General features: G+C 43.2%; 1 protein-coding gene across 2 annotated transcripts in view; it reads right to left on the bottom strand.

Moving 5' to 3' along the window:
• STXBP2 (syntaxin binding protein 2) overlaps positions 1-20,770 on the bottom strand; it is a 58,342-nt gene that overhangs the window by 4,452 nt on the left and 33,120 nt on the right. For both annotated transcript variants that reach the window (XM_042451184.1, XM_042451183.1), the window contains exons 2-15: positions 18,500-18,549; positions 15,866-15,947; positions 15,451-15,527; positions 14,320-14,398; positions 12,912-13,015; positions 9,893-10,041; positions 9,419-9,503; positions 4,541-4,671; positions 4,307-4,414; positions 3,906-3,963; positions 2,705-2,770; positions 1,221-1,301; positions 939-1,077; positions 336-442 (exon numbers count right to left, since the gene is read on the bottom strand). In XM_042451184.1, the coding sequence (XP_042307118.1) occupies positions 336-442; positions 939-1,077; positions 1,221-1,301; positions 2,705-2,770; positions 3,906-3,963; positions 4,307-4,414; positions 4,541-4,671; positions 9,419-9,503; positions 9,893-10,041; positions 12,912-13,015; positions 14,320-14,398; positions 15,451-15,527; positions 15,866-15,947; positions 18,500-18,549 (1,316 nt within the window). The remainder of the gene's footprint in view (positions 1-335; positions 443-938; positions 1,078-1,220; positions 1,302-2,704; positions 2,771-3,905; positions 3,964-4,306; positions 4,415-4,540; positions 4,672-9,418; positions 9,504-9,892; positions 10,042-12,911; positions 13,016-14,319; positions 14,399-15,450; positions 15,528-15,865; positions 15,948-18,499; positions 18,550-20,770) is intronic.

Below are 20,770 nucleotides of genomic sequence, written 5' to 3'. Positions count from 1 at the left end.
AGATGTGTTATGGGCAAGAACTGGAGAAAGGTAAAAGGTTGAGGAAATTCAAAAGTTTGCAGTGAGATGGAGTGGCTTACCTAACTGGCTCCAGATGTTCTGGCCAGAGATATGACACGAAGCGGGGGTGGGGGGAGAAAACAGAGCAAGAAGTGTGAGAGAGAAAGAGAGTGAGTGAGTGTGTATATTCAAATGCTACCCCCTCACATTCCACCAGAAATGGTTATGGTCCCTGAACTTCATCCAGAAGGGGTAAACATGCAATCTAATGCAGCTCTTAATAACCCTGGCACAAGCTACCAGCACAGATGGGACAAGGCATGGGAATGATGTACCTCTGGCATGATGGCAGCACCCAGACAGTGCATGTTGTACAGGATGTCGCTCTCCTGTTGTACATTGGCATGCTGGATGAGCTTGGTCAAGTTCTCTTCATTGATGCCTGTGGGGGTGGAGAAAAGAGCTGAGAAACACCACTCCCTGACTCTGTATATGTGGCTTCAAGTCAGTAAACCACCTGCCCCAAATACCTGTCCATGTATTTTATATGGTCTGTAAACCGCTTTGATGGATGGAAAAGCGGTATACAAATAAATATTATTACGATTATTATTATTATTATTATTATTATTATTATTATTATTATTATTATGTCAATCTGTACAGCTATGCAAGGCATCACATAGGTTCAAAAATATGAAGGAAACAGAGGCACCCATGAATAAAAGAAAAAAAGACTAGTCTTATGAATTCGAGACAAGCAAGTCTCAAATTTTCTCAAGGGAACAAAAGGAGATTCAAACCAGGTTATAACCTTGGGAGGAAACAGGGGATGGAGAGTCAAGGGTCAGGGGTCGAGGAGGGTGGGAAGAATTCTTTCCACCTTGAAGTGGACCTTCACTACAGCCCCTGAAGCTGGTGAAAATGTAAAAAAGTACCATTCTGGAGGAAGATGCAAAGCAGGATAATGCGGATCTTATCTAATGCTGTCACGCTGGTATCCAGGACAATTGGTACAATCGTCTTCATTGCATTTTTAACTTTCTCCCCTTCAACATCTGAACCTGTGGCTAGGTCCTGGGCAGTGAAAAAACAAGTCAGAAATTCTGTTCTGTTTTGTTGTCCTCCCTAAGATATCTTCCAAGATAGATGTATAGAAGAATCACCCACCAGTTAGGACCCACAGCTGTTTCACTCTTCGCATCTCCCAGTGTGCTCACCTGCTCCACGCTGCATAGCCTCTCCACTGTGCCTTTGAAGTTATTCATACAGTCTTCTGCCAGGTGTAGATGTGTAGAATACTACAAGATGAAAGAGGAAAGTAGGAAAAAATTAACTAAGAGTTCATCAGCTAGCCTTCATCGCTTCCTTCTTATATCCCCAGAATGCAACCTCCCTGGGCAAGCAGCCAACTCAGGGACAACAACAACAACAAATTTAATTTCTATCCTGCCTCTTCAATAAGATCAAGGCAGCTTACATCCATACAAATCATATAGCAAAATAAAATAAATCCCAATATCCCCTCCCTCCTTAAAATGACTCCACAATACAACAAACTATAATAAATACAGTTAAAACCATTAAAACAGTAGCAACAAAAACAGTACATCATGGGCAGTCATTAAATAATCCATATTAGTCTTAGTAGGGACAACTGGGTCAGTCATTCAGGGAAGGCCTGTTGGAAAAGATCCATCTTGACAGCCTTTTTAAAGCTGTCAAGGTTAGTCAAGATCTCCTCTGGCAGGCCATTCCATAATTTGGGAGCAGCAGATGAAAAGGTCCTCTGGGTGACCGTAGCCAGCCTGGTCTTTATTAGCTGTAATAGGTTTTTCACAGAGGACCTAAGTGTGCGGGGCAGATTATATGGAAGAAGGCAATCCCGCAATAGAGTTTATATAGGCACAGAGCTGTACTTCTACGAAACCTCTCTTTAAAGTAGCTAGTGTCTAGCTACTGAAAGATCAGACAGAATCCCAGATTAGTAAATTAGAGACCACTGTAAAAAGTTTTGATTTTCCTGCTTTTGTATGCTACAGAAAACCACTGATCCACTGCTAGTGCACAACACAAAGAATAGATCTTGGCACAAAGAGAGGAGCTATATGTTTAAACAGCATGTGCCCAATTTCTATGCTGCTCACCAAGGTGAAACAGAGGTCAAGTTAGGGGTAAAGATTGTGCCACCCATTTCCAGGCTTATGAAGACTCTTACCTTTCATATTAGGCTAAACACCTCTTGGAGCCATACTAGAGAACTGTGTACAGCGGTCACCATTCCATCTGTCCATCTCAATCCATCATAAATACTTCATATATATCATGATATACAGAGAGTCAGGATTATTTTAATGATCACTTTTTTTATAAGTGCCTACTCAGATGATTTAGTCATCTAAGGTGTGGTGGTCTACCAGACTGTAGATTTTCTGCTTTGAAATCACCAATTGTTCCTCCCAAGCCTCCTGATGCCAGGTGAAGGCAGTGCAAAAACAACTTCCATGTTTGCTTTTATTTTTAGGTAATTAATATTTCAGCTAATGGATGCTGGGCAATATTTGAATTCCTGAAAAGTTTTAATTGACATTGCCAATGGAGTTATATCATCCTTAAGGACCATTTAAACAAAGTAGAATAAATAGGGTATTAACTTTTTAAACAGGAAAAACAGCAACACAGCTGCCAGTCCCGTACCCTTTACCTTGTGAAGTTCTTTCTGGTACTGGGGCATCTTCTTCAGGATTTGAGACAGGTCCTTAATGTTGGCCTAGAATGGGAATGGAAACTTCACTGTGTGGAAGAGCCTAATTCAGAATACAAGGTCACCAAGATCAGGGAGCATCAGAAACTGTAATGCTGACCAAACAGTGGTGGTGGGTAGAGTGTGTCCCTTGGTCTTCATGTGGCCTCTAAAAGTTGTTTTTGCTGCTCCTAACAACTCCTTTATACTGCTCCTTTTCGGGCAAATAAAGAGGAGTGGGGACTGCCAATTGTAATAGCTACCAGGAGCAGTGATTCACTTTTTAAGTAGGTACCAGGGTGTTCCATGTCCTCTTAAACATAAAAAATAACAATTTTTTCAAAGCAGGAATAAGATGTTCCAGTTTTGTTTTCTGGCATTTTTTGCAATCCTCCAGATAGTCCCAGGGAGATAAAATTGGCCCCCAGTCTCCCTGAAATTGATCACTGCTGTCCTAAATGATCTGCAGGCTAGTGGATCCCAAACTCAATTAAGGCAGGAATGCTCTCTAAGCAGCCAGCAATGCTCAAGATGCTCCATGGAACTGAACTGAGAAATGTCAAGAGATGAGGACAGTACCCTGGAATATCAGGCCAGTGCCTCTATTTGCAAATTGCATCAGAGATTAAACACAAACCCATCTGCACCTTATTCTCATGGCCATTCTCACTCTGACTTGCCCAGCTCTTTAATTAAAGGCTTTCACTGCAGAAAAAGGGGCCCTAGCCAGCACAGCAAATGGAGAAGAATAGAAACTGCAGTCCATCATCACCTGGAGAATCAAAATGTGTCAGCCCTTGGCACAGAGGTTTCCTGTCTTCATGAATTCAAAATGTACTAACCTCATGCCTCTCCCCTCCTCATTATAGCACCAGAACTACTTTCTTAATTATTCCTCCCAATGCAGTTTACTCTGACAGGCTCCTCCAGTATCTTTGCTCTGACTACAGAGAGGTGCTGCTCGGGGAAAGCCCAGAAGAGGCAAAGATTGGTCCAAAGGCATCCATCACTACTGCACTACTTGATTTGAGCGGGTCTGCTCCAGTACATCGCAGCCCAGGGTACTGGCTGGGAACCGTACTACATAAGACTCCCTGTAGTCCAAGAGGTAGAATATATCATGAAAAGATGATAGATGATCAAACAGGCAGAAAGCACTCACCTTGTCTGTGGTGAGCCTCTTGCTCTCACAGAAAGTACGCAGCAGCTCTGTCACTTTCCTGTGGAAGGAATTGACATTCAGGTCCTATTCTGGATAATTCAAGACAAAAAGGTGGCACAAGCTCCCATAGAAGTGACTTTCAGCTTATACAAAACAGCAGTGGCCCTTGCAGCCTGCAAATATCAGTGCTTCCAGTAGCTGAAAAGATGCTAATGGGAACAGGGTGGGGTATTATTTTCCCTCCTTTGAACTATGGACAAATGTGGCAAGCCAAATTAGCCTGAGAATTGGTGCTACAGCTATCAAAATGCCTCATTCACACACATCAGATATGAGTTACATGAAATGATGGGGGAAGTGTAAATATGTGTATGCATATACAACCACAGACAAGTTCTCACTTGGAAACATCAGCAATGTGCATGTGGCGGAGGTGCACCCACAAGTCATCATCCTCATCCAAGAGTACCACTTTTTCCCTTGAGTCACTAATGCCTGTGGATTCATACCTGCAGGAGATGGGGGAAGAGCAGGAAAGAAGGCTTGGTAAGACAGATCTGTCATCTCTGTGGAGAGGCAACATCCTCTCCTTTGGTGCTCTTACACATGCATGCACACACATATGTGACCCTCACCGGTAAGTGTCATTCTGGATGTTGAGCAGGTCATAGGCCATGGCCTGGAAAGTGAGCTCATGCAGAAGTGGGGACACTAGGTCATAGCTCCGGTCAACAATCAGAAGCTGTGAGCGAGATTTGTCTGGACCCTAAAAGCAGCAAAAGAGGGAAGGTGAGAAGGGTGAAACATTAGCTAGTTCCTTAGTTTTGTGGGCTTTGTGCTTTAACAGGTGGCATGCTTGTGTTTCTTGTATCTTGCTTCCCCGCCCTTCTTCAAACTGGCCTGCTACACCAGCTACCAGATGTATGCAACCTTTCCAGTATGCTCATAGCAGGGGGCAGGGTCAGCAATGCAATTATTAAAATGTACAAAATCCCTTCGCCATTCACAGTGCATAATCCTATTAGCTGAGATGACTCAGTAACTCAAAAATGTAGGACTGTGCAAACAGCAGAGGAGAACAGCCATTCATGGCGGGACATAGTCCAGTGAACAATTTCAGGGGTGGAGACTCTGCCCAGGTCCCTATGAGGGGTCCCTTCTCAACGCTTTAGAAGACCAGCCAGCCAACCAAGAAGAGGAGTCACAGCATATCAAAATTATACTGTCTTGAAGATGGTAAAAGATACAACTGGGAGTGAGTGGGTGGGAAAAGAGAATGCAATTTTCACTACTAAGGCAAAGGTACTAACCACTGTTCCATATTAGAATTAGTGATGTGACATGTAACACATTACCTTTGGGGTTAACAAGGGCATAATAATATTATTTCTCAAAAAATAATGCAAATTGTCAATTGTTATTTAAAAGATGATGAGTAATGTTTTTCATTACCCTTACAACCCTTAAAATATTTGGGGTTCATTCTGAGGGATTTTTAAAAACCATTTTTACATTATGAAAGAAAAGAATAATGCAGAAAGGATCATATTTGTTAGCAGTTACTAATGCATCACTCTTTAAACAAAGTGTTAACACCAATGATCTGGTTGAAAAACAAACCACTAAAATTGCAAGTAAATAAATACTTTTGTAAAGCAATGCTCTGAGCAACAGCTCTATGAATGCAGCAACAATAGCTGGGAGATGGAAGAAACTATTGCTCCAAACATCACAGCAAATGATGCTTTCAAATAATAGCATTAAGCCTCATTTTGCAGCAATTTCAAAGCTGGATGGAATGGAAATAAAGGACCTCACATTCACACAAGATTATAGTATAGTACTGTATCCATCAGACAATAGGGGGCAGTGCAAACATGCAAACACACACACAGAGTGTAGTGCCCTATGGAAATAGGATGCATTTCTTTATTTCTTGGAGAAACCTAGATATATTACAGAGACACAGAATAATTCAGGGCAACCTGGATGGAAAGCACACAACATACTCTTCACACATTACACAGTCAACTTCAGTTGTTCTCACTGTGTTGCTTGCCAGATATTATGACTTAGAACCCCCAGTAGCCTCAGCCACCATGGCCAATTATTAGGAATGATGGGTAGTGTAGCTCAAAGCATCTGAAGGGCAATGAGTTGGGAGAGGGTGGTGTATTTGATTGCTGATGGAACATGTAGCCATGGATTGTAGATAGAGTTATGTTCTCACATAACTTGTGTTCTGATATTTCTCCTTCAACAAACCTGGGTCAAATTATTTGCCTCATCTCAAACTGTTCCTGAAGAGGAAAGCCATCCACTGTTCTCCCTGGATGAGGGAAAACAACCTCAGCCTGAATCCAGAGAAAGCGGAAGTACTGGTGATAGGTTCATTGGGCCCGGGTAGTGGAATTTGTCCACCTGTCCTGAATGGGGTCACGCTCCCCCTGAAGGACTCAGTTCGCAGTCTGGGGGTGCTTCTGGACTCGTCACTCCAATTGACATCTCAACTGGATGTGACGGTCAGAAGCGCTTGTTATCAGCTTCAGCTGATACGCCAGCTGCGACCCTACCTGGATCGAAGGGACTTTGAAATTGTAGTACACGCTCTGGTAACCTCTCGATTGGATTTCTGTATGTGCTCTACATGGGGCAACCCTTGTACCAAACCTGGAAGCTGCAGATAGTGCAAAACATGACAGCGAGATTGGTCGCTGGTGGTTCCAGGTCAGACCATATAACACCTATTTTGAAAGATCTCCATTGGCTGCCTATTTGCTACCAGGCACAATACAAGGTGTTGGTTATTACCTATAAAGTCCTAAATGGCTTGGGCCCAGGGTACTTGGAGGACCGCTTCTCCCCATATAATCCACCCCACACACTCAGGTCGGCAGGGAAAAACTTGCTGGAGATCCCAACTGCGCGTTATGTGAGGACCTTGCAACGGGCCTTTTCTCGGCCCCGAGAATATGGAATAATCTCTGATGAGCTCCGCTCCACCACATCTTTGGACTTGTTTAAGAAGAATCTCAAGACCTTCTTCTTTTCCCAAGCTTTCCCCCCATGAGATGTGACTTTGGTTTCCCCCCTCTATTTGGCAACGACTCTGGCTATGTTTTTCTGGATTCCCCTACTCAGCTACTTGAGTATTAGTTTTATATGCTGTTTTATATCTTGTTTTATCTGTTTTATTGATTATTGTAATTTTATCTGGATTTGTACGCTGCTTTGATCTGAATTGGAAAAGCGGGATAGAAAAATTTTTAAAATTAAAAAAAAATCTACGTGTAAAACAGGTACATGGATTCCAAAAGCAATGCTGTTACCATAGGTCTATAAGTGTACCTATGCACCAGTTTAGTTATGCTGATCCTCCAGTTGTGCAACTGATGGTGTGGGAGGCATCACAGCCTCACATAATGGTCAAGTAGCTCTCCACTTACTAAGTCAAATGTGTGTGCGATTTGTGGAACAGGCTGTACCAGCAATTGCAGTTATGTGGCTTCTAAGAAAGTGCCTGTGTTTGACTAACAATTTTTACAACAGTGTAGTGACCCAACAGGTTCTGGCCATAATCCTCCTAATGTAGCTTTGGGGGGGTGGGGAGGGAGGATACTGTTGTTGGTCATTGGCAGCACCTTCTTGCCATGTGAAAGACTGAACTGATCATTTGCATTGTGCTTTGATAAAAAATAAAATAAAATCCTGCAGGCAAGAAGCATTACTCTTACATATTCTTTTAAAGTGGGGATGACATTTTTACTAGTATGGCACAGCTTGTAAAAATCCCTTTTGGACCAAAATCCACCCCTCCCCCTCAGCATGTGCTTGTAGCAAGCAGGAAAAAGAAGAGGTGTTGCAAGTTGTAGTCACAGGAGCACGTTGATGTCTAGGACTTTCCACTCCATTTTAAAAACTCCTTAGCACATGCTCTATGGTAAGATTTTTTTTCTTTGAAAGAGGAAAATAACCTCCTCCAGCTGCTAAGATAAGCCTCTCCCCTGTCCTGTCTCATTCCTTTATACTGGAACAGAGAAGATTGTTTTGAAAGCCTATAACTGAAGAAGACTTACTAGAAAGTCTTACCAGCCAAGATAAAAACATGTTGTTGTCTGGAAGTGGGCTTAAATGTCTTAGTCTTTGGATAGTGAAGATCAGTGAAATTTAACATTTTACTAGCAAGCCAGATGGCAGAGGTTCTGTCTCCCCAAGTTTTGTTTTTATGTTACAAATGGAAATGCAACACTGTGAGACTATGAATATGAATAGTACAGTAGCGTATGCTCACAAGTGGACGAGCTCTACTGGAGTGGTGGGAGTTGAAGTCCAATTTGAGAAGGAACCGTGGGCACAAGCTAAGGTCAGATGTGATTTTTACAGATTTTCCTATCAAGCATGTGAAGCCCAGCTGGATCCCATGCACAGGCATCCCTGAGCAGCAGAACACAGTGCAACAATGTCCTAGGCTACAAACACAGTTCAGTTGTGTACAATGGTTTTCCAGGTTTGATAGATTCTCTTATCTATTATCTCATACCAGTGACTTGGGATAGCAGAAGAAGCTCATGGGCCAGATGAGGTACCTCCTATGCAACAGATCCAGTCCAATGGGCCAAACGTTCCCCTTATTCCACAGGCCAATCAACTCATCAGCATCTACCTCCCTAGCTTCTTGTCCAATGATAGTGACAAAATCAGCCTGGAAAGGTCATTGGTGCTTAGAAAAAAAAGGATTGTGGGGAATGATTCAAAGCACATACATTTGTGCTCACATATCACCGCAATGATGTTCATACCTCCCCCTGCCAACACTGCTGCATTTCAGTTTTTAAAAATACAGAACAAGTCTTTGGGAGGCTATCCCTACATCTTACTACTTTGGCATTTGCTTATATACCCTAAAAGCACCAGCTCTTGTCTGATCTTGTAAACTAAGCAGGATCCGCTCTAGTAATTCATGGGGTCACTGTAAGTTAACAGGCAACCTGAACACACATATACACAATTGAGAGAATACTGTGCTGTCTTTTAAGATCTTCTCCCATGATTAGCCTCTGCAAAGGCTAAATATCTTGGTGTTTAGAGGGATATAGTAGTATCCAGCTAAAATGGAAAAAGAAGTTATCAAAGATGGTTTTTGGAAGAGACATTTTTCTAAGTATTTTGGAAGGCTCTTCCTCTTTTGACCACAGATGTGGTTAGATTTCCTAACCCAACTGTCCAGTTATGTATATTATCATTCTTCTGAAGGGCAGTCATTCCTGCCCTGTCCCAACTTGGGCAATGCACAGATTGCTTTTCGAGCATGCTTAAAGATTTACTTCTCCATTCTTCTTCTGAATTCTGAGGGAGTTTCCTCACATCTCTCAAGCAGTCATCACACTCGTGCTCAGATTGTGAAACATCTGCAGAAGCAGGTTTCTGAGAGCTGCTGGCCTTGCAAAGTGCAGCATCCCCTGCCCCCACTGGTCAGATCTACCATGCACTGGCAAAGCTCTGGATATGCTCACCTCTCCCATGGTGGGATTGTCTGCTTTGAAGGCATTCAGCTTTGCTAAAACAGCATGAGCCAGCAGGAAGCAGTCTTCAGAGCCACTATGATGAAGAAATGTAGTACTATTTAGGAACATTGTTTCCAAGTTTCAGATATGGGAACAAGGCTAAATGGGTGGCTGGACATGGCAAAGGGTGTATCTACTATCTCATTCAGAGATAAGCACTCAGGTTCTCCTCCTCGCCCAACAGTGGGCATTTAATGGTGAATCACCATCCTATTTAAGTGACCAGGCTAATCCCTCTATTAGAACCAGGGCACTTCCTTAATCCATAATGAACAGTCAGATAATATCTTATTGTGACCCCAAAATATACCCCTCCAGCATATGGCTTGCTTTGGCCTCATTCATTCCGTATATTCTTCCTAAAGTAAGTTACAGGCCCCTTCCCTTTCTCCCCTTAGTAAATAGTAGGACCACTGCACTGACTTCCTGTAGCGAATTGAGGGATACTCCTTCAAGGTGTCGCACAAGGTGGCAATCTGTTCCGCCATTCGTTCTAAGTGTTTGTTCTTATCTTCCCTGCAGTATGGACTAAAGAGATGGTGGAAGCTCTGAGGGTTATCCAGGGAATACACCTAGAGAATGGGGAGGGGAGCATGGGAATGAGAATGGTATGTTAATGGCATAGGAGGAACACAACTTGAACTCAAATAACATCCTAGTGTTGGTCTTTGATTGCAGTGTGTCAGAGAACCACAAAGGGGCTCATTGATTAATTAACACAAAATATATGGCACAATTCTGAAGAAAGATTTTTCCAATTGACCTTATAACAGACACCCACCTCTGCACTAGATGTCAAGTGAAAACCTGACAGGGTAGCCTTGACAACCTGAAAATAGCACTTCTTCATTTAAGATGTCATATCATCAACACTGGGGAAGGATCTAATGGTTATATGTGAATTCTGGATATAATGTACAACACTGCAAAGATATTAAAGCCTGCCAGTTTCTTGAATCACAGAAGCCTATAATTTGCCTCTTGTGTGCTGTGCAAACAATCTAGCAGAAAGAAAATCCCTGGTTAGTATTACAACTGCAAGTTCTTTGGAAATATTATTTATTCCCTGTACTGAGACTATATAGCATAGTGATGGCAATTTTTTTTTTAGTCTGCCCATTCCTCCTCCCCCCCAGACCCTTTCTGACCCACAGTTGTCTCTTCAGAGGCAGCTGGTAGTCAGGAATGGCCTGCCGGGAGGGGGGGGGAGACGGGCATGTGCCCATTCCTCCCCCACAGCACATTCCTGACTTCCTGACCCACAGCTGTCCCAAGGAGGCAGCTGAGGGTCAGGAATGGCCCATGGGGAGGAGGACAAGTAGGCACACACTCATTCATCCTCCCCCTGGACTCTTCCTGACACAACTGTCGTGGGGAGGCAGCTGGGGGTCAGGAATGGTCTGTGGGGGAGAGGAGGGGTGGGCACACACGCTCCCTGTGAAGGACTCCGTACGCAGTCTGGGAGTGCTTCTTGACTCGTCGCTTCACCTGACTGCTCAGGTGAATGCGACGGTCAAGAGCACATGTCATCAGCTTCGGCTTATTCGCCAGCTGCGTCCATACTGTCCCAGAGGGACCTAGAAACTGTTGTACATGCTCTGGTAACCTCGAGACTGGATTTCTGCAACGTACTCTACATGGGGCAACCCTTATACCAAACCCGGAAGCTTCAAATGGTGCAGAATATGGCAGCCAGGCTGGTCACTGGCGTTTCCAGGGCCAGCCATATAACACCTGTGTTGAAAGATCTTCATTGGCTGCCCATCCGATTCCGGGCTCAATATAAGGTGTTGGTAATTACCTATAAAGCCCTATATGGCTTGGGCCCAGGATTCCTGAAGGACCGCCTCTCCCCGTATATTCCGCCTCGCACCCTCAGAACGTCTGGGCAGCACTTACTGAAGGTGCCTGGGGCTAGATTATCCTCCACCACCCGGAGGACATTTTCCACTGCTGCCCCAGCCCTTTGGAATACGCTGCCCATTGAGCTCTGCTCTACTACCACCCTGGCCCAATTCAGGAAGGACCTGAAAATCTTCCTGTTCCAACAGGCATTCCCCGAATAGAAATCCTGTGGGCCTCCCTCCTCTTCCGTGGCCAAGAGGTTGGGCTATGGGGCTTTTTGCCTGTTATTTTTATTGTTTGTATGTAGGCTTTGGATGTATCTGTATTTTAACGTATTATTTGTATTTTAATGTATTATATATTGATGTTTAACTTTTGCTGTAAGCCGCCCTGATCGCAGGAAGGAGCGGGATATAAATAAAAACTTTATTATTATTATTATTTATGTGCCAGTCACTTCTCCTCTCTCCCGCCCTTTTCACGGCCTCCAGCTATCTCAGAGAGGCAGCTGAAGGCCAGAAGACTGGGAGGAGGGCTTAGAGGTGCGTGTCTGTGATTCCTTCTCCCCAGCACCATTTTCCAGCTTCCAGCTGTCTTGGGGAGACAGCTGGAGGCTGGGAAAAGGCAGGCAGGAGGAAGAACAGGCGTGCAAATACCTGTTGCTCCTTCTCCCTGGCCCGTGTCAGGTTAATAACATGGCAATGTTATGTCCCCCTTATCCACCATATTAAACTCCTCTTCTTTGGGCCAGTGCCTGCATACAAGTTACTCCTGCTCAGAGTATAGATGCTGTGTCTATGTTAAGGGGCTGTCGTACATTTTCTTGAATCCAACCTGCAAAGTCACTATCTGCTTCTGGATGGTGTCCCAAATATCAGAACTTAGGGAAGGCTGTGGAATGCACATTGCCCACTGGAAACATTGCAGCATAGAGAACTCCTGTAATAGTCAAGATCTGCACAGGACTTTCTCAAACTGTGCAGAGCAATTACAGAAAACATCTCGGAGGGTCATTCAGACATTGTTGTTTTTAGCACAATGATGTGAAAAATCTCACTCACGCATTCCAGGTTTGTTATTCACACTATGGAACTGTACTGATGTGCATCTCTGCAAGTGTGGTTGCTCACACGTACAAACATTCGAATAAAGGTAGAGTCAACTACACAAATGTATTCAGAACATGTTAAATGCATGCAGTGTTTTATCCCAGATCTATTCACATTGGTTATTTACACCAATTAAAAACCTTTTTTGGGGGGAAATTCCAGTATTGATTATCCCAGATCAAGTGCAGTTTTTAGCAGCGCCCCCCCCCCCCCCCCCCCCAATTTAATTGGGTGCATTTGGGATGCATGTGAACAACAGAGATTAAACTCAGATTTATCTTGGATTATTTTCACAGTGTGAATAATCCCTGGGTTTTCATTCTTCCCATAAAGATTTTTGCTGTGATGGACAGGGGTACTGCATTAATTTAGGAGACACATTTGTACTATGATAGTCTGCCTAACTTCTTCACCTACAGAAGCTGCTGATGGAAAAACAGGAGGCCCCTGTTCACAGCCACTGCCTTCTCCTTCACCCTTCTCCTCACCTGTGATTCATATGGAAGAAAGGCGACATTGATTTCCTTGAGAGTCTTGATAGCTTTGGTAATTCGGGACTTGCTGAGTTCATTAAAAAGATTTTCAGGGCAGGCTGGAAGTCAAGGAGAGGACAGGCATTACTTTTGGCCAAAACAGACAGCCGTAAAGGTGCAGCGTGATGATGCCCCTTTGATCGGAGCCACAGCAACCACATGCCATGGCGGCTGATCCTTTTTGCACCAGAAAAAAGGTGCCTTTGCTGCTTCAGCGGTGTTTTTTTCGGGTTTCTGAGGTGCAGCATGTGTAAATGCTGTGCCACAAAAATGCTACGAAGTTGCCGCACGTGCGGTCAGCTGTGTGGCTTCCTGGCAGTGTGGGGGAGTGCTGCTGTCTTAATGTCATGCCCCCACAACGCCGGGAACCTGGGTCTTTTTGTCGGTCTATACTGGCCCTTTGTTTCCCCCTCTTAACACAGAATACATTCATCTCTTGTTCAACCACCCTACTGTGCAATGTTTGTTATAGTAAGAGGTCCATACTGACAGCTACCAAGAGAGGAAGCAAAGGGGATCCGGTTTCACTTGCTGTTCCAGAACAGGTCATAATGACTGCTTGTGTTCCGATTTTTATTTTACTGATTTACAGTATCTAGATAATCCCTAACCAGCTCAAAAAAAAAGCTCTCAAAGATGATGCTGAGAGGGCCCGAGTTAAGTCTGCTGCTCTTCAAACAGAAACATGAGATTCGCCTCCAGAAATATTATGCTGGAAGTCCAAGGATGGACTTTGATGTCTTCTAATATTTATGGGTTTTGTGGGTTTTTCAGGCTATGTGGCTGTGTTCTGGAAGAATTTATTCCTGCAGTTTCACCTGCATCTGTGGCATCTTAAGAGAATGGTGGCAGGGAAGTATGTGGGGTATATATACTGTGGTACCCTTGGCTGAGAGGAAGTGATTGTGTTAATCTGTGTGTTGGTCTGTTGGTCAATGGCAAGGCCTCAGAGTGGAAGGATATGTGAGGAAAACAGCAAAAAACTATGGATGTCGGCCACGAAAGCCTTCGACTTCACATCTTCTAATATTTATTTCCTCATCAGGCCCTACATCCATAAAGCCCTGCTATGAATATTGCAAATGACTGCATAATGTCATAGAATAGAATCACAGAGTTGGAAGAGACCACAAGGGCCATCCAGTCCAACCTCCTGCCATGCATACTATGTGCTTTGATCCATAACCAAAGACCTGTAGGCAGAGTGAAATTGACAGCAAGATGGGCTTTAGATTGGGTAAGCAACTTCCTCCATGAGCCCATGGTACCCAAATCTCAGTGGGAATACAGAGTGACCATACATACTACCAACTCTTACTCTTACGTTATGCTCTGTTTGCACAAGAGCCATCTGTGAACTTACTGTCAGTGAAGAAGACATGGGCAGCCTTGTATGCAAAAGTAGGGGTGCCTTTGAAGTCATTTATCAGAGCATGCACTGACTGTAGAGGGAAAACATTCTGTTAGCAGCTATTTTCATATATAACTGAGCTTCTGCCACTACCTCGATATCACCATCTCATCAGTAACTACTATGTTATAATTCATTAGGAAAACCCTGTCTGCCACTAGAGCTTTGAATGAACCAGGAATAACAGATTGTTACCACACTATATGTGTTAATTGGCTTGCCTATGGTCAGGATGTCTTTGTTTATCAGCAACAACATGGTGAATGGTCCATGTTAATAACACAATTGTTTGTGTCAGTAATTTCTGTATTTAATTTCCCTCTGATATTACTATCTACGGTCCAATCCTCATCAATAAATACACCTGAAATTCTGGACAATACTTCTTATATCTGATGAAATGGCCTATAGCCCACAAAAGTTTATGATATAACAAGTTTGTTAGTCTTGAAGTTGCCAGACAATTCTTTGTTGTTTTTGACACAACCTTAATTTCTACAATTACCTTCTCTCATAAACAGTCATATTAGAGATCATTAATCATCTAGAATTTTGGGATGAACAGTGTTGAGAATTAGATGGAAGCACTGGGACTTCAGAAATTCTATGGAAATTCTATAGAGACCACCAGATAGATTACCACACTACATTCCTATAGTGTTGCTATTCCACTTTACATATTCTGGGTGCCTCTTATTACATTCTGGGATATGCAGTTTAGGGAGAGTCATTTAGAATTCTCAGCCAGTAAGCTCTTAGGGTTCATTGAATTAAAACCCCAGAATGAAACAGGAGGCAGTCAGAGTAGTAAAAGTGGAATAGCAGCACTATAAGAGTGTAGTGTGGCAGTCTTCAGGAAACAGTGACAGCAACCAATGGCATTCACACTATCACTCCATAATCTTTCCCACTGCTTTCCTCCTTCTCAAGGAATTTCAGGGATGTGACATGGATCTCAAATGACTTCATAAAGATACCTGGGTAACTAGGGAATGACTACACAATTTTTTGCCCTCAATTGTCAAGTGGTATTTGAACGTTCTCCTCAATTAAGTGTTTGTCTGAGCATAATTTCAGACTTACCGTCTCAACAGGGCTGATCAAATAGATGGCTTCCAGGCTGGGGAGGGGTTCTCGTCGTTTGTTAATATCTTCAATAACTGAAGAAAATAAATGAATGTTAGATGTCTAGATCTGGAATAGGTGGGACAGAGAACAAATGGAGCAAGGATAGCAGTAGCAGCATTTGGATGGTGGGAGAAAGAAAAATAGGTGGGGCTCAATGGATGCATAAACCATGAGCATGAAAAGGTCAAGTGGAAACTATGAGCTTGCCCAAAGTAGGACAGCATGACAACCTGGGAATCCAGCTGCGTTTGGACGAAGAAATTCATGGAAATAGAAGGGAGTTACAGGGTGGAGGGAAGCTTCAATGTGCTGTGAACATCTACTCCAAAGATTAAGCAGACCACAAGAGCACCATGCTCAAATCACTCACTTGTGATTCCTTCAGCCAGAAGGTCTGACATCTTAAAACAGGACGAGAGAATGCGTGTACTGGTATGATCCATAACGAGTACCTGTAGGGATGGAGAATGAATGATGGACAAGAAGAGAACTAGTGTGGTGGAGAGGCTAGAACATTGGTCTGGGGCTTGAGAGAGCCAGATACAAGTCACTTCTCAGCTCACTGAGTGACCCTGGGCCCACACTGTCCGTCACCTGACCTAACAAACAGAACTGTTGTTCAGAGCATAATGTGAGGAGGATGAGAGCCATGTACACTGCCTTCAGTGCACTGGAGAAAAGGCAAAATATAAATGTATCAATACGCATAAGTGCTGCTGTTACAAATAATAATAACAATGAAAACAATAATAGACCTGATGTGCCACAAGGAAATCATTTTTATCTGTTGAGAGCATTTTTTTTAAACAGTCACTTCACTAAAAGGCAGCATGGATAAAACAAGTTCACTTTTGTTCTGCTCATGTCCTTTTGTATGCTAAAATGCTAATCCTACCATATATACTTGACTATAAGTCGAGAAATTTATGCCTCAAATGGACTCCAAAACCATGGGTTGATTTATATACGGGGCAGTAAGTTAATACAGTTGAGCCTTGCCTTACGCAGGCGAACCATTCCAGACCCCCCACGTAAGGTGAATTTCACCTAGGCTTGAGCCTCATTCAAATGAATGCGGCTCGGGCACGCGCCCCATTCATTCAAATAGGATGTGCTGCCCCGCGCCCCCCCGCAGCTTGAGTGTGTACGCTCAAGTCCGTGTATAAGCGCGCCCACATATTACGCAGGTGCACTGTACTGCTTACAAAGTTTTTAAAAGAAGTGCTATCCTTTGTAACCAGGCATCTTTAAACAGCTCCCTGTTTGAATCCTCACACATGCTCTCCCTTTTGTATGTGTGTCTTATCCCGCAGCCTTCCCTCGCAGCCAGAGCTAACAAATAGCTGGTGAGACAAGGGAGATGGGGAGAGAGCGAGAGAAAGAGAGGGAGAGTTTCCCTTCCTGTTTGAATCCCCGCACTCTCTCCTCTCTCTGTGTGTGTTATCCCATAGCCTTCTTTTGTAGCCAGAGCTAACAAACAGCTGGTGAGGCAAGGGAGAAAGAGAGAGCATGCTGAGGTTTGTACCCCATTTTGTGAGCCATGAGCCTTGGAAATTCTGGGGGCGAAGGGGGGAGAAAGAGAGAGAGAGAGAGAGAGAGAGAGAGAGGCGCCTGTACCCCGTTTTGCAAGCCATGAGCCTTGGAAATCCTGATGGTAAAGGGAGGAGGAGTGTGTGTGTGTGTGTGTGTGTGTGTGTGCGCGCGCACCAAGGTTTGTTTCCTCATTTTCCCTTGGGAGAGGTCCAGAGAGGGAGAAGTAGAGAGGGAAGTGGTGCTTTGTTTCCCCCTTTAGATCTTTTGTAACATGTTCCAGTGTTTTGACCCTTGACTTATCCAGGGGTCATACCAAAATCCATGATTTTGGCCCCAAAAACTGCCCTGGACTTATACATGAGGTCATCTTATACACATGTATATATGGTAGATATTCCATCACCTTTATAAATTCCACAATATGTCATTCACTTTTTTTTCCAGGCCAACCAAGCACAGAGAGCTGAAAAACAATGCCCATTTCCATTGGTTGCCCTATGTGTTTTATGTTCCGAGGCTCAAAGTGACTAGAAGCGAAGGTAATATGGTAGTATTTAGGTTCAGATTCTGATCTCCTTCCTCAAAACATCCACTGTGAACACGCAGAATGTCAATTTTGCTTGTAAAATGGTTAGGCTGGTTGGAATTTATAAAATTCTAGAGACAGAAAATTAAATGTGAATGTGCCTTAAGGTTGTTTTAAGTCAGAAATGACTTGAAGGCATACAACAAAAACAGCAACAATAGTTTTTACATGCTGTGTAGTAATTTTAGGGTTGTGGAGTTCCACAGATAATTTCTGGAAGCCAAAAATTGTTTTTCTTGCAATGGAGGGAGCTCTATCTGACACAGTGATTCAAGTAGTAATTACTCTTATAACCCAGCTCCCAGGTGGAGGAAGCTTTCTAGTACAACCAACCTTTTCAGTTAACATTATGCATAACTAGCCACAGCTAAGGGACATATCTCTCCTCCCGGCCCACGCCCCAACAAGCACTCTATAAAGGCAATGACGCTTAGAATGGCAGCAAGATGGTAACATGTTTCACTTTGGAGGAAGAATAAAAAAGACATGGAAGTCAGCACTATAGGCACTAAAGTAAAGTCCTTATAGAACCAATGGAACAAAGCTATTGGGAATACCCTTTTAGTTCTGTTTGCAGCCAGCAATTTCATGGCTGAGATGGCATGTACCCTCTTATGTAACTCATATTATGGCAAGCTGTTGGGGCTTTAATCTCCACAGTGAGGATTGCAGAAGACTGAAAAAACACCTGCTCCCCACCTGCATACCTGCTATGCCCATGAGATGCTGAGGGCAAAGATTACCTGAATGAGTAATAAACATGACAGAGTCCAGTGGAGATGCAAGTAAGTTTTATGACAAGGCTATGAAGCACAAATCCATTGGTTATACAAGACATATTCATGATATGCAACTTACTCCATCCCTCAGAGCCATATTTCTTACCTTCCATTCTCCTTCCTTCTTCATACTGCGTATTACATCATTCAGTATCTCTGAAAGGAGAAGGAAAGCTCCAAGTGAACATGGAAGTATTCTCTACTGTACTTAGAACAACATGTCAATTCATGTGACAGGCAAACAATGCTCTCACTCTTCTATTTCCAACCCCAGCAAGGGTATGCTTACTGTTCACATAGGGCAGTGCTTCTCAATTATTTTCTGTCATGCCCCCCCTAGGAAGAAAAAAACATTTCGCGCCCCCCACGTGACTGTAAATAGTATCATTTGTCTATAAAATTGTTATAAGTACACCTCTGCATAACAGAGCCTTGCGCCCCCCTTTACGGAGCCTTGCGCCCCCCCTGGGGGACCCGCCCCACTATTTGAGAAAGGCTGACATAGGGCAAAAATAAAAATAAAAAATTGCATCTGCTATCTCTCATATATCCTGTCCTGCTAAAGGATCACTGGCAGACTAGGATTATGCTACATCACTCAAGAGAAAAATGAAGCAACACAAATGAAGGTCACAACACTTATATGAAAAAATGGCCAAAGCATTAAAAAAAAAAAGGCTCTGCATGACAAAACATACTGCCTAATAAGGTGGGGGCAAATTTTATTCTAGGATAAGAAATCGAGGCACTAACAGGCAAACTAAATACTTTAAACGTCTAAATACTCTAAATGCCCTAGATCTTATTTTATATTGGAAGCTGAGCAGGGTCAGTCGTGGTTAGTATTTGCATGAGAGACTGCCAATGAATACCAGGTTCTTTAGACCAGTGGTTCTCAAACTGTGGAGTGGGACTCTTGGGGTGTGTGTGAGAGAGTTCCTGAAGGGGCACTTGGAAGTTTTGATCTCTCTCTTCCTCCTCTACTTCCCAAACTTTTTTTGTCCTGGAGGTGAGGCAAGGAGGGTGCTTGGAGTAGCTGACTTGCCTTGAGGGAGGGGGAAAAGGAGAGTGGGGGAGTTCACTGGATTATGGCCACTGGCAGGACCCATCCCCATCTCCCACTTCTTCTTCCATCCCATCATTTTCCCTGTACTTGAGACCTGTAGCTGCTGTATGAATATATTTATGTATATTCATGTATATACATGAATGTATAAACAAAAATATACACACTAAACAAAGAAAATATTGTTATTCATATACTATGTTGAGCAGGGGAGGGGGTGCGCAACCTCTGCATATAGATGTAAAAGGGGTCACAAGGATAAAAAGTTTGAGAACCATTGCAGTAGGCTATATTTCAGAAGAAGGAACTGGCAAAACCAGTTCAGAACATTCCTTACCTAAGAAAACCTTATGAAATTCATGGGGTCACCCTAAGTAGACAGGTGACTTGAAGGCACATGCAAACACAACTGGAGTCACCATAACTCACAAACTTGCATGAAATGACAGAAAAGAAAGACTTAAATATAGCCTTTTCACTGGGAAAACAAGGTTCTGTACCCTAATTCATTGAACAGAATCTCCCAAAAAAATTAGAGTCAAGGGGCTATTTCACAATATTGAATTATCGTACTGTGATTCCATTTAGAGAGCTGGAGTGGTGTAGTAGTTTGAGCATTGGACTGTCACTCTGGAAACCAGGGTTCGAATCCCCAGTTCAGCCATGGAAAACTACTGGGTGACCTTGGGCAACTCACATTTTCTCAGCCTCAGAGGTCTGAAATGGCAAATCCCTCTGAAAAAGCTTGCCAAGAAAAACCCTGTGATAGGTTTGCCTTATAGGGTCACCATAACTCACAAATTATGAAGGCATACAACAACAACAACTATTCTACTTAATTGCCATGACAACATCCTATGGAATCCTGGGATTTGGGGCTTAGGGAGGGATACTCCGAATTCTCAGCCACAGAGCTCCAGTGCCTCTCCAAACTATAAAGCCCAGGATTCCACAGGATGGGGCCATGGTAGTTCAAGCAGAATATAGTATAATAGTGTAGTGAAAAGGGATTTGAGATTAGAAACTAGGAATCCTGGCTCTGCGTCTCATTCTCCTCACAGTAATCTTTTCCTGGGATGAGGACAAGAGCCAAGAGTCTCATATTCTACACTCACCCCCTAATCTCTCATTGACAAGTGGCAGACATTTTGGGTGGATTAACTGAAAGCCCTTCCTGTAGTAGTAACTGCATACCAGTTTGGTCCAATCTCTTGGGCTGTAATACATATATAATGCAAAATGCATGATGACTCATTTTGAATTATTATTATTATTATTATTATTATTATTATTATTATTATTATTATTATT

This window comes from Sceloporus undulatus, chromosome 2 (assembly GCF_019175285.1).
Source record: "Sceloporus undulatus isolate JIND9_A2432 ecotype Alabama chromosome 2, SceUnd_v1.1, whole genome shotgun sequence".
In the NCBI taxonomy this organism is placed as follows: domain Eukaryota; kingdom Metazoa; phylum Chordata; class Lepidosauria; order Squamata; family Phrynosomatidae; genus Sceloporus; species Sceloporus undulatus.
The sequence above is the reverse complement of the archived record's forward strand: the minus strand, read 5'-3'. Positions and strand labels throughout refer to the sequence as shown.